The following is a 14,704-nucleotide window of genomic DNA, read 5'->3' as shown; positions in this document are numbered from 1 at the left end:
ATAATCCAACAAACACACACATAGAGAGAAAGAGAGTGAAAGAGAACGACATAGACATGGGGGCATTGTTAGCATAAACCAATTGTTAAAGCCAAAATAGCGACAACCCTCAAACCCAACCGCCCCCTGCTAATGCGCTCAACGCGCCCTCAAGATACACAGAGGAACAGAGAGAGAGAGAGAGCTAGAGATGAAGAAGAGACTGAGACAGAGTGCGAGAGGGGGAGAAGAAGTGTGGCATGAGATGTTGCCCCCTTGAGAGTCGAGGCCAAAAGCTACTCGAAGCATGGGCCAAAGGCTTGGGAATAAAGCCAAAATATGTAGTCTAAATAACCGCATTTGTGTATGTATGTGTGTGTGTGCATATCTCTTTCGATGCGTATGTGTGTGTGAAATATTTTGTTTAACGTTTATAGTTTTATGCACTTAAGATACGAAAATATTTTTTGGAAATTTATTTTCGAGCTGCAGCCAATGCAAAGCAAGAGCCAAAGCCAAAGCCAAAGCTAAAGCTAAAGTAAAAGCAAACGCAAAAACTTTTGCCAATATTTGTAAAAAAGATATTGATTGGCCTTAGCTGCATGCAGCAAGCAACCAACACACACACACATACACATGTGTATGTACTGCTTATGCACATAAATTTATCCTTTCAATAAGACATGCAGGTTTCCTGGTCTGCGTTTGCTTTTGCCACCACCCAACATCACTGCTCAATTCTTTGGGCAAACACAGTCTGCAACTGTCTGTGTGTGTGTGTATTGTGCGTGTCTGTGTGTGTGTGTGTGTATGCCCTCGACACGTACCCCACATGCCGCTTGCTGCTTGCTGCTTGCCACACACTCCAGTTGACTGCTGCATAAGTAAACGTCAGCGGATAAATTGCCACAGTTGTTGCCGCAGAGTCGTAGACGTAGTCAAATTTTTTGAGTTTTTCGTGCATGATAACAACTATGGCAACAGTTTGAGAGCCATTGAAGCGAAGTGGCATTCACACACACATACACACTGACACACACTTATAAACACACAAACAAATACACATATCTGAATGTATTTATATACGACATTCAAATTTATTTCTCGAGCATTGCCAAAGGTTATGTTTGTTTTATGCTAAATGTTCAAACATATTATTGCAACACGATGCTCAAGCGTGTACTTACCCAAATTTTCGTATTTGTTTGACTCTCTCTTTCTCGCTCTGCAAAGTTGCAAGTTGTCGTTGTCGTTGTTGTTGTTGTTGTCGTGATTGTTGTTGTTGTGTCTGCTGCATGTTGAAATATTCAAACAAAAATGTTATGAAAATATGAACTGATGCTTATCGATTGTGAAATATGATCAAGTTGGGGGTTGCTGCCTTGTGTGGAGGGAGAATTGCATGCAATATAACCAACACACACACACTCAGACACACTTGTATACACACACTTATATACCTTGCAACATGGTCTTGCATACATTTGCATGGCGTTTAATTTGTTGGCACAATCAAAGCCCAGCCAAAAAGGGAGGCTGCAATATTTGTGTGCAAACGCTGCTAACAGACATGTGTCTGTGTGTGTTGATGTGTGTGTGTTGGTGTGTGTGTTTTCATATCGTGTTCATTTGTTTTGTTTACGTGGCAGAGCGCAGAGTGCAGACAGAGAGCAGCGAACCAAACCAAACCAAACCGACAACCCAAACTCCAAATTTAAACTCCAACTCAAATGCCAATCCCAAACCCCGAAATTTCATGGCCCGAAGCAATTGCAGCCGAAATTCCTTTGGTAGCTAATAAATATTAAAGTTTAATTAAATATGCTTTTTCCCCAATATTTATGTGCGTATCGATTACAGTGCTTTACTCTTCCTCTTTTTCCCTCACTCACTATGGCTGCAGCAATGCAATTTCGCTGTTGGTCAGCGCCATAAATTGCAACCTTGAAGCTTGAAAGCTAAAGCCCAAGCCAAAGGCCATTAAAATACTTTTCTTCTTTTCCTTTATTTTTTTTAAACATGGCCTGAAGAGGGAAACAGAGCTGAGCGGAGGTGTGGGCTTAGCTTGGGCTAAACTAAAACTCATATTAAAAATTGACTTTTATCGTGATTTACAATCAAGTTGGCCTTTTTTAAATGCCGCGGTCGACATGCGGGTTGCCCTCCGTTAATGTTGTTGGTGCTTTTGTTGGTGTTGCGGTTGAAGCGAGCGACTCCCACACACACATCCACACACTCATCAGTGGTGGACTGGGCTGGAATATTTCTTCGTGGCTTAAGCAAGACGGCGGCACCATATTTAAAGCCCATACTCCACAGGCCAGCTTGGCCAGCAAGCTGCAAGCTGATGTTGCTGCTGCTGCTGCTGCTGCTGAGTGAAGCCAAAACGTCCGACACGTGGTCTAACACTTTGTGTGTGCGGTATTTGCAGCTGGAGAAATCCTTTTTAGTTGCCACGCCCAGCGCATAAGCTGCTTGCTGTCGTTCTTAAGGAGCAGCTTTTACAATTCAGCTGGCTTTTCCATCTACACGTTTCTATATAGAAATCCCATTCCCAAACACGTTTCTTTTCGATTTCTGGTTCTTCTTTTTTTTTTATTCCATTCGCTTCATATTTCTGCACATGTAATTTCTTTTTTCCCTTCTTCGTTTTGGCAAAGGACATTCATTCGACTTTTAGCTTTCCGCATTCGACTTTCGACATTTACTTGGGCCAACCAACGTTCACTCTTCATTTTATGGGATTTTCCTCAGCTACTTCTACTGCCTTTGTGTTTGTTGGTCTTTTGGGTCAACATTAAAAGATAATTTTAAATGGCTTAAATAAATTAAATCGAGTATCCCATTTGTGTGGCACTTTTCGAATTAAGCACTATCTTAATTATGTATATATATAATGTAAACACGATAATAAATTGCTTCCCTTTTCGCCTGTCATTTGTCATTCGCAGAGACTGTCGAGTTGTGCGCGATCCACAGACGCTGAAATCAAAGGGTTATGGATTCGTGAGCTTTGTTAAGAAATCGGTGAGTATTCAGAGAAAAAGAGAGAGATACAGAGAGTGGAAGCAAGACAGGTGCGGCAACCTACTTCATCAAAAAGTGTGCTGTTCGACTGACTGTTAAGCAGTTGGCATATCAAAAAGCAGCCCCTGGGAGAAAATCGTTACCCTCTTAAAACAGCATCAACTCCCCTTGAATTTGAGAGTCACGCACGCACAGTTGGGCGCAGATGCAACAAATCTCACGGCCAAGTTAAGAAGAGAACCGAAAACATTTACACATCATATTCAATATGTTTAAACCGCAAGTGATAAGGGTACAAATAACTCACACTCAAAATTGAGTGGGAGTCTTCATGTGTGTGTGTGTGTGTGTGGGTGTGTGTGGCTTTAAGGTTTGTGGGTTCTGTTTTGTATCTGTTGTGATTGAATTTCATGTGCTTAATAGGTAGAAAATGCGAGAAAGCCGAGAGTTGACGCATAGTAGGGGATCAAACGCAATGCGTGTCAGGCAGTCAAGCAGAAAAAATGCGCAAGCTTAGCTGGAGACAGCCAGAATACAGAGAGAGAGAGAGAGAGAGAGAGAGAGACAGAAAGAGGATATTCTGAAAGCGACAGAGATATGTTTGGCAAAATCAAAGCGAAAAGTCAAAAGTGAAATCAAAGCTCAAGTCAAGACATTCAGTTGTGAGCTGTTATTAAAGCCAAGGGCCATACAAGTCAATTAAGCAGAAAACGTTGAAAATTGTTAATTAAATTTTAATGCTAATATCAATATTTTCCACAGACACACACACACAAAATGAGACAGATAGAGATGGCTGACAGTCAGCAACGGAGGAGTGTGTAAATATAACATAATCCTTGACACTTAGACACTGCCATGGCTCGTCCACAGTCAGGCAGATGCTGTCATTCAAATGGTTAAGCTAAAGCCATAAGTCTCTTAGATTTTGCCAAGCGTTGTTGTTGCTGCTGTTGCTGCTGATGCTGAATTACAACGAATTTGAGTGCAATGCGGCGTATACGCAATTTGGTTTGCGGCTGGCGTGTCAAAAGCATCACCAAGCTCTAACTAGTTAACTTTTTATGCTGCACCGATGCTTGAGGAGGGAAAGGGAGCGAGGCGGAGCCAGCGACAAATTTTCGAACTTTCTCGATTAGTTTCGATGCATTGCAAAGGCAAATGAAAGAAAAACAAACGCGCTCCAAATAGCAAACTCAAATATTTCAAATTAAGTTTCTCGACATGAGTTTTGCACACAAACACAGACAGACACACACACACACACACACAGACACACAGATAGACAGGCACACATACAGATGTATAACCAGCTCATATGCGGCACACTAAGCCGTTTGCCACGCCCTCCTCTTGCGTCTGCCTCCGCCTCTGTCGCTTGCAGCTGATTTAATGCAAATTTTATTTATGCGAAAAGTTTTATTAAATTTTTGTGCAAAGTTTATATATTTTCTGTGGTTTTGCGGAAATTGAAAAGTTATTTTTCGAATGGCTTACTGCTCACACACGCACACACACACACACACACGCGTACTGTCTGTGTGTGCATTTCGATTGCAACTGCAAACGGAAAAGGAAGAAACATTTTCTTCATTCAGCACTTCCGCCTGCGCATGAATATTTTGCCAATCGCCCGAGCTTTGCATAATACGTAACTGAAGCACAAGCTGAAGCTTTGGCTGTAGTTGATGCTGAGGCAGCCTTCAAATATTTAGCGCAAATTGTTTGGCAACATGCTTTAAATAAACACCAACAAGAGCAACAACAACAACAGCAACAACGACAACAAGTGCTGCCAAACACTGACGATGTACACAAATTGCCATAATTTAATAACCATCAGCGGCAGCAAGCAGCAACGCAGACGTCGAGGCGTGAGGCGTGAGCACTGTCAGGACACTCTCTGCCTGGCTGCCTGCGTGTCATTAGCATCATAAATCACAACAACAACAACAAGTAGTAGCGAAAAAACAAAAAAAAAACAACAGCGAAGAGAAGCCCAACAAATTCCCGCAAACATTAAGCGCAATAAACATGTCGATGCAGGAGAGACAGAAGCTGCCTTCAGGTCTGCTTCTGTGAGGGAACTGCTCGAAAATGCTAATAGCTGACAAGGCTGGCGGCATCAGTTATTGTCGCACACATAACATTAACATATTATTGCACGCCAATGCGGCAAATGCGGCAAACACACGCGCGCTTAACGGGGCGTATGAGCAACAACTCAACTCAACGACTGTTGCGCGCGTGTGTGTGTGTTCCCTGCATCTTAAGTGGACGCTGACTTACAACTTCAACTACGCGTATTTACGCACACATTTAATGCAACTGCAACTTTCTTAGAGGGAGAAAATACGTCAGTCTCAGACAGTCTTCCTCTTCACACAATGCGCTTATGCTTGAATTTTATTTAAAAAAGAAATTGCAAGCGAATTTCGACAATGTGTGCAGCGAACAAGATATAATGCCACCTAACGCCCATCGTCCCCCTGTTAATAATGCAGCCAGTCACACGATGTGCACTGCTGGGGGGCATCCAACTGGGTTCGGTTTCTTTTCATCAAATGCTTCTGCAGTTCATTGTTGCATTATTATCGTGTTGCTGTTGCTGTTGTTGTTGCTGTTGTTGTTGTCGCTTCTGTCATTGGCATTGTCACGACGTACAATGACTGCGGTTAACCCAATGTTTCGCTGCTGTTGCCTTGCGGTTCACTGCAATTGAAGTGCATTTTCCCCATGTGTTGCCATCAATATTCAAAAGGTTATGACTCTAAATATCAGCGAAGCTTAGTTAAGAATTTCACACTTATTTAAAGGGCTTATCAAATGACAATGAACAATTGTCGCTTTAAAGGGAAGTTCATCAAGTTCAATACTTAAGAATTTACTTGATTGTATTTTTCTTCATCAGTTAAAGTTGAACATTCAATAGTTTAAATAATAGCAAGTAAAAGAGTGTTATCTATTTATATTATTTATTTATATAAAATAAGAATGGAATATTCATTATGTTTATGACAGTAGGTAATATAAATATATTTGTAGTCCTATACAAAATTTATTTAATTTGAGTCAAGTCAAAGTCAAGACTTACTTATAAGAGCATTTGTTTAAAGAGCATTTGTTGTAAACAGCAATGAAAAATCGACTTCTTAATTTTCCACTTTTCCCAAAATATATTTTATTCAATTTTCAAGTCGAAAGTGTTGCTCTTTAAAGTTAAAGTCATTCATTCGATTTTTTTTGTGAAAAAAGCTAATTTCAAACAAAAAGCAAAACGCTCAAGTTGTGTGTAATAAATTTGCTGAAGCGAACAGAACTTGCGTTATAAATATAAATGGCCAGGACATTCATTTTATGTTTTCCATAATAATTCAGAAACTAGTGATTTGAAGCCTGAAACTGCCTACACACGCATAAGCCAACCGACCTACTGGACACATGGACACACATGACCAGCAGGCAGGAACAAGCTGACCCTCGAGGGTAGCAACTATAAAAAAAAATAAATGGAGAATGGGGAACCAAAAAATCGAAATGAAAAATAAAGAAGATGAAGAGGAAGAGAGTGGGGTGAGGGAAAAATGGCATACACAAATAAATCCCATGGAATTATGTCTTGACAAAAGTGCGCTCTTGCGTGAAATACTGATTTCTGGCAAACGTCGACGCCGACGCCGACGTCGACGCCGATGCTGAAGCCCAACTTCAGCCATGTTCGAAAATGTTCTGATGTGTGACCAGCAGGCAATGGTCAAAAATCGAAAAACGTTTTTTTTTTTTTGCTTTTGCTTCTGGTCTAAATACAGAATGAAAACTGTTTTTGCCATTGGGCTTCAAATTGTATACGCACACACACACATACATCGATATCTGTTTGATGCTTTAGAATGCGACAAATGGGACAGCATTTCAAGTGTGTAAACGATTTGCCACTTGAGTTATTCTATAAATATCAAGAAATCATCAGAAATGTCCAGCCAAAGCGCAAAGAGAGAAAAAATTCATGCAATTGCAGCACGAGCTGCTGGAGACTTGTTGTGGTTATACTTGTATTTGACTTTAATGTTCGACTTTTGTTAATGGTGGCAGCTTAAAGCCCTCGAAGAACTGTGAGCTGACGCTCTGACGCTTATCTAAATAGCCACGTTAATGAATCTGACCGAAGAACAACGCAAAACCGGCTTAGGAGCCCGACTGGTCAAACCTTTTAGTCTGATGATGTGCGGATATAGAAGATGGGACTGTGAGAGGGCAGCGGAATAACGGTTGGCCAGCACTAAATACTATGCTCTGCTATGTGTCTGTTACCTTTTTTTCTCAAGACAAAACGGTTGCCATGAACAAAACAAAAAAAAGAAATGAGGAAACGAAAAGGCAACACAAGAAAAGGCAACAAATTCTTATTTTCTTGGAGTGTATTTGTGCGGGGATTATCCCCTTTTTGTGTTTGACTTTGCCTTTTTTCACCTTTTGCCGTTGCGAGTTCTTCTTCGTGTTTGCGGCCCCTTTTTTTTATTCCTCTCGTTTTTGGCACAAACCATTTCCTTATTGTTTTAATAAACATTTAAAATGTCTTGCTCCCAACTTATGTACGTTGTGTACACAAAATGTCAGCCACAACCAGCACAAGGCCCGCCCATTTGTGGCAGTCGACTAAGTGGGGCGGGCAGTGGGGGGGGAGGAAGAGTTGGTTGGTGGTGGGGTGGATAGCAAGATCCAGATGAAAAGTATGACAAAACCCTTTTAAACCACTTAAAAATTCTTCAACTTACTTTGCTTTTCTTCATTCGCTTAATGAAGGTATTTCGCCTTTTTGGTTTTGTTTCTTGAGCTGCTCCGAAGCGAAACTTTTTGTGACTTTCCCTTCGCTCCCGTTCGTCCCCATCAGCATCAGCATCAGCATCATGCTCATCCGTGACCCCATCTCATCCAACAACAACCCCCATTGTCTTCGTGGCATCGTGCAGTCGCCTGGCAGTTTCATTTCCTTGGCCCTGGCCATGCGGGGGCATTAAAGGATTCACCGCTTATCAAGTAATCAATATTTACAAAAGAGGCGGCATACAACAGCAACAACGAAAGCAAAAGCAAAAGTTGCACCAAGCAATGACTTACAACAAGTTGAACATCAAATTGAATTTAGACAACATTTTTCAGTTTAAATGCTGTAATGCTCATGCTTTGCCTTGTCCAGCGAACCAGAAACTTTTATTTTTTCGGGGCGGCCGTCATGTTCTTGGAAATTAATTAACTTATCCGAATGCGGAAGTTGTCGTCTATTAAAATTAACTTATGCGTCGCAAAACTGGAACTTGGCATTTATGAAATTTATTTTTCTTTTTTTTGAGCTTGTCGTCGAATCGTGATTAAGCTGACAACCAGCAGGTTCGACGCGCACTTAAATAGAATTTAATTAATTTAGAGGGAGGCGCCCATAAGTAGGCAACACTTTTTGTCAAGCCAAAGAACTTGCTTGGTTATTGTTATGGTTATCGTTTGTGTTTGTGGCAAGTATTAGTTGTCACAACCGCAGCAGGCCGCAAAACAGGCAAACGTTCTCGTCTCCGAAAAACTTTTCCAGCTATTAGCTGCAAATTTACCATACACAATTAATTAATTTCGCCTGGCCACAACAGCAGCAGCAGCAGCAGCAACAAATCGACTGACATCTTAACCGTACCAACAAAATTGCCTGTGAGCAAATGGCCATGCCCAAAAACTGTCTACACAAAGCCAAAACCATTCTGTTGTTATTTCAGCTTCATGTTTATCCCAGAAACTTTGCAATTAGTTTTAGACATTTTTTGAGACAACAAACATGGCTGCTGTTGCTAGTTGTTGTTGTTGTTGTTGCTGTTGCTGTTGCTTTTGTCGAAGTAGACTTGGACTTGGAGTTGGACTGTTGATGGCGGGACTTTCATAAATAGTTTTAGCAAGTTGTTCGCCATGAGATTGGGTGTCGTGTTGTGGTATTTAACAGACACTTGAGCTAGATGAATTGCCAAATTACTTGAAGGTTCTTGAACTGTGTGCGAAGTTATGACAGCCAATGAGGCATTTAAATGAGAGACACTTGTCCACTCCATCTCTCTCACACTCTCTTTTTAAGTCATAAATATTCCATGAGAATTGTCGCATACAACTTTAAGCACTTGCTTTCGTAGCATTTCCACTCCGGTTTCTGTCTTCATTCGTTTTGCAGCTTAACAGTTCATGTTCTGCAAATGTTTTCTAAGCAATTTACCACCAAAATGATTGATAAACTTTGGCCAACCAGCAAGAGACTTGCAGCAAAAACCTAAAAGAAGTGTTTGTGGCAGCCAAAAGCAAAGACAAGTTTTTGGCTAAAAAAGTTCGTTGCATTAGCCATTGGCCAAAAGTTCACTTTGACATGACCGTTTGTTGAGACAATTTTGTGTTGACACATTGCAATAGCAATTGGCAAACGGGAAAGCGCATTTGAGTTTGCTGCACTTGAGTTGCGGCCACATTTATAGCAAATTAAATATTGCATGCGGCGGCTTTAAAAGTTACCAGGCGCCACACGGCTCGACTCGACTCGACTCGGCTCGGCTGATAAATAAATGTAAAATATTTAAATAGCTTTCTGATGCCCCGAGGGCGAGTAGGGCCGACAGTTAGCTTACTGCTGTTATTGTTGTTGTTGTTGTCGGAGTTGTTGTTGCGCACATTGCTTGCCTGCCCGCAAGGATCTGGCAGTTGTTGCAGTGTCGCAATCAACGATGCGTATCGGTTAAAAAATGTAAAATTTATAGTTTATGCAAATATGAAAAATGCAACTGGCAATGCATAAAAATGCGCACGCACGCAAACTGCGTGACTTAACCAAGGCAAGCACACACACACACACACACACACACACACACATATACGCTATGCACACACACAATACATGCACTCATACACACACTCAATTTAAATTATGGACAAAGTTACGCGACAGTTGCTTGGTTTATCGCTGGGGGCAGCCACTCAATTGTTGACTTTTGTTCAAGCGTTTAAATTAAAGGGGGAGCTGAAAAAGAAAACAACAACCAAAAACGAAAATGAAAACCAACGCAACGCTGTGGCCCGTAAGGACATTGAAATACCCTTTGACAATATTTCAGCATAAGTAAATAAATGCCAGTTTGCTGCTCGAATAAATTACAACTACTCAACACATAAACACACACATACATAGAGTGAGGTACTCATACTTCAACCGCAGATTGAATAAGTTCCCTTCAACTGACATAGAGTATACGCCCGGTCGGCAACAGTTTGGACGGCGTTGCCGCTGATTTCGCGCATTGCCTCAAACGTGGCCTCCATGTAAATACGTTTTGCGAAAAAAGCTAAAAATACACCAATACCTGTGGCAGGCTGCACCTAGTTACAACCGTCCGAAACGTGCCAAGGAACTGCATTATGGCACTGCTCCTTGGCTATGTGACTTAGTCTTCGGTGTGCCGCAACTAAATTGCTGTGCAACGCCCATGCCACACACGCGCACACACACTCACACTCAGTGAGTACACCTGACTGCATGCAAGTTGCAATCATTGTGGAGTATGAATCACGTTTGATACGCACGAAATACCTTTTTAGCGAAATTGAAATTATAATTTGTGGCTGCCCTTGTAAATGCAGAAACTACACAACTTCCAACGCCAATTGTGGCAAAGAGAATCAAAGAGCGACCAAGTTGCTCTCGCCGAAGCTCAGGCGAAAGGAGCAACTTTTGCGCGACAGCAGCAATTGTTTTTTCTTCAACACTTTCACGACTTTCGCGTTGCTTTGTTGATGTTGTTTTTTTCGGGAGACGGTCGACGAGCGATGGTCGGGTTGTATCTTCTGTAAGCCGCAAGCGGTAAGCGGCTTAAGCGGCTAGACAAACCATTGCAAATGGCGCTGAGCTTTTAGCTAATTGCCTCACCATTTAATTTTGGGCTATTTGCAGGAAGCGGAAACCGCCATCACAGCCATGAACGGACAATGGCTTGGCTCACGTTCGATACGCACAAACTGGGCCACACGAAAACCGCCGGCCACCAAGGCAGACAGTAAGTATTCCACTTCGCACTCAATCAATAAACAAATTTCGAGTCGTGAACTGATTTCATTTACTTGTGTGATATTCGCAGTGAATGTCAAGCCGTTGACCTTTGATGAGGTGTACAATCAGAGCAGCCCCACAAACTGCACCGTCTACTGCGGCGGCATCAACGGTGCTCTCTCTGGCTTCCTCAACGAGGACATCTTGCAGAAGACATTCTCTCCCTATGGCACAATACAGGAGATTCGTGTGTTCAAAGACAAGGGCTATGCATTTGTGCGGTAAGTAATGAAGCAGAATTTCTACATTGCGTATACATAATGTGTTGTATAAATATTACGTATACGCTACGAATGCAGTACAGTAAATTTAGTATTCCGCATTCGTCATGTTATTCACAAATAAGTATGCATATTAAAAAAAACAAATATTAACATATAGTCGAAATTGAGGCAAACAGATCAGTTATTACGTATACGTAACGCTTATATGAGTATATTTTTTAGCGTTTGACATTACGTATACGTAGCGTATATTTTTTATCGTTATTAAATGTTGCCTATACTTAATGTGGATCTTAGCTGAACACATTGCGTATACATAATGTCTTTCAAAAACATTACGTATAAGTTACGATTGCACTTTAGAAAATTTACAAATTCGTCACTTTGAGAGAGAAGTGTATTCATTTTATTTAAATTGTCGTAATCATACATTACGTATACGTAACGTTTGCTATTGACGATCGTTTTAATTAAACTGGATACTTTGCATTGATCAGGCATTACGTATACGCAAAGTATATACACATTGACCACATTGCGTATACGTTTCATGAAATTCTTAGATTCATTAAGCATACGTCTAGTGAACCTATTGAACAGTGCAATTTTGCATAGTTTCTAGAATGACCTGAATATGAACAATGTAAAACATGGCAACCACGTCTCATTGATCGCATTTTACATTAGCCAAGCAACAAATACGCAAACAAAGATCAAAGTAAAAGTTGCATCAAGCAGTACTAAAAGTGAAAAGCGGCTACTTGTACCACATTAACCCATTGTTTCCGCACCATTTTGATTTTGTTAGCGAACTGTTGTGTATTGTGGCCTGTGGCTGCCACCTTTTTGGTGGTGCGACCCTCTTCAGTCTGCAGTTCTGCTTTCAGCTTTCCGCTTGTAGTCGTTGTTGTTGTGGTTGTTGTTGTCGCTGCAATTGAGTGCACGCCATTTCAATGTGCCTCCATTCAGCTTCGGGTATGCCGCACCGTTAATAAATCAACTACACTTTTGCACTCAACAACAGCAGCAGCAACAGCAGCAACAACAACAATAGGCAAATTTAAGGCAACAAAACAATGAAACGCAATAACAGGAACGACGACGATGCCTATGGCAAAAATGAGCAAGAGAGAGAGAGGGGAGAAAAAAAAGGAAAATGCAAACAAACAAGGCAAAAACGATAGTGAAAAAGGGTGTAGAGACAGGCCGGCAAACGTGTGCTCGTATGCAGCAGCGAAAGGCTTGTGAAGGGTTGTGGAGCAAGCGAGCAAGCGAACAGATCGCAGCTGCCGCCACGAATGCTGATAGGATTTTAATGGCAGCGGTTTTGCCCTCCCGGCGAGATGCAGGGCTTAAAAACTCCAACCCAAACCAAACGCAATGCAGTCGCCGGTTCCAGGTTCATGTGCGCCTTTTGTCCGCTGCCCAAAACTCATTTCTGTATTAAACGAGAGAGAGTGAAACTGAGAGACAGCAAAAGGAAGAGAGAGAGAGGAAGAGAGGGAGCAAAAGAACCGCATTGGCATTGTTTGGCGTTTTGTAACATAATGAGCTTGGGGACTACAAGTAGTCTCTGCTGGCGGCAGTTGCTGCTGCTGCTACTGCTGCCTTTGCTGCATTTATATCCAAGCCGAACCACAACAACAACAGCAGCAGTAGCAACAGCAATAGCAAGAACAACAGCAATAACCCCAAGCCCAACTCTCAACTAACAGCTACAAGTACAATAAGAGCCAAACAATTCCACAGACGCTTGTACCACTTTTACGCTTTGTTCTGCTAACACAACTCGTTGTTGTTGTTCTTGTTGTTGAGTGGTTGTTGCTGCAGGTTAAATGGAAATTTAAGCAGGTCAATCTGCAATCTGCAGCGTGCCATGTGCGCTCAGCAATCTGCAGTTAGTCTAGGCGCTCCCCCAGCGAATTAGTTTGCCTTAACTTAACACTCTGCTAAACTTGTACGTTCTCTCTCTTTGTCTTTTGTAGATTCTCCACTAAAGAGGCTGCCACACATGCCATCGTGGCGGTCAATAATACGGAAATTAACCAGCAACCGGTGAAGTGTGCGTGGGGCAAAGAGAGCGGCGATCCAAATCATATGTCGGCCATAGCGGGCCAAGCACTGGCACAAGGCTTTCCATTTGGCTCAGCCGCAGCTGCGGCCGCTGCAGCCGCTGCCTATGGGCAGCAAGTGGCCGGCTACTGGTATCCACCGGCACCAACATATCCCACAGCGGCACCGGCTAGCGCCTTACAGCCGGGCCAGTTTCTGCAGGGCATGCAGGGCTTTACCTACGGTCAATTTGCGGGCTATCAGCAGGCCAGCTACATGGGGTAAGCATTCAAGCAGTAGCATCGATTGTGCTTATCTCTGCACAATTCTTATACACAACAATCTCTCTCTCACTCTTGCACTTAGCATGGGCGTTCAGTTGCCCGGCACTTGGCAGAGTGTGCCGCCACAGCCGCAGTTAACCAGCGCTGCGGCCGCTGCAGCGCCACAGATCACACAGAGCGTGGGCGGTGCATTGCCTCAGGCAGCTGGCGTTGTGGCCTATCCTATGCAACAGTTTCAGGTTAGTCCGCAGGTGAGTTGAGCAGGCGTAGACACTGCGTATACTTGATGCCTGACGATGGTTCTTCATGCGTCTCTTTACAGCTGGCGGAGGACGAATGGCTGGCGCCCAGTTTGCTGGTGTAGCTGCCATGAGCGGTGGCCATGTATCCCACCCAACAACAACAACAACACCAACAGCAGCAGCAGCAGCAACAGCAGCAGCCACAACAACAGCAAGAGCAACAGCCTGGCGTAGGCAGCGATTATGTGAAGGAGCCACGTTACCAGCTACAGCAGCAACCACAGCATCATCACCTGCAACAGCAACAACAACAACAACAACTCCACCACCACCAACACCAACAACCATATGAGTTGCAGCAACAACAACAACAGCAGCAGCAGCAACAAACGCATTATGCCCCACAGCTGCATTATACGCAGCCACATTGGATGCATCAGCAGGTAGCCAACAACGAGCAGCAACTTCAACTGCAACTTCAGGCGCAGCAACAGCCAAGTCAAGTCTATGGCATGCCGGAATTGTACAAAGATTGAAGTGACAACTGATTGATGGAGCGGGGGAAAAGAGAGAGAGCCGGTTAGTTTATAAGCAATGGATCACAAGTGAAAGGCAGACAGAATAAGTAAGCAGACCAGACATAGAAGCAGCTATAAAACAGCATGAAATATGGTATATGAAATATGATATTAAATAAATGCCCATTAACTAAATATCCACATTTGTTGACGGCAAACTTAGTTCTAAGTATTAAATGGCAAGCAACAACAACAA

The 14,704-nt window shown here is 42.6% G+C and overlaps 1 protein-coding gene across 5 annotated transcripts in view; it reads left to right on the top strand.

Moving 5' to 3' along the window:
• Window positions 1-14,149, top strand: part of LOC133836013 (cytotoxic granule associated RNA binding protein TIA1) — a 90,132-nt gene extending 75,983 nt beyond the window's left edge. For 2 of the 5 annotated variants that reach the window (XM_062266270.1, XM_062266273.1), the window contains 5 exons: window positions 2,931-3,006; window positions 10,973-11,349; window positions 13,338-13,685; window positions 13,771-13,939; window positions 14,011-14,149. In XM_062266270.1, coding sequence (XP_062122254.1) covers window positions 2,931-3,006; window positions 10,973-11,349; window positions 13,338-13,685; window positions 13,771-13,939; window positions 14,011-14,052 — 1,012 coding nt within the window. In that variant the 3' untranslated portion in view covers window positions 14,053-14,149. The remainder of the gene's footprint in view (window positions 1-2,930; window positions 3,007-10,972; window positions 11,350-13,337; window positions 13,686-13,770; window positions 13,940-14,010) is intronic. The other 3 variants (XM_062266272.1, XM_062266271.1, XM_062266274.1) reach the window with 3 other exon arrangements.
• The last annotated feature ends 555 nt before the right edge of the window (window positions 14,150-14,704 follow it).

Source organism: Drosophila sulfurigaster, chromosome 2R (assembly GCF_023558435.1).
Source record: "Drosophila sulfurigaster albostrigata strain 15112-1811.04 chromosome 2R, ASM2355843v2, whole genome shotgun sequence".
NCBI classification, from domain to species: Eukaryota; Metazoa; Arthropoda; class Insecta; order Diptera; family Drosophilidae; genus Drosophila; species Drosophila sulfurigaster.
Note: the sequence above shows the minus strand (reverse complement) of the source record. Positions and strands in the feature narration are given on the sequence as shown.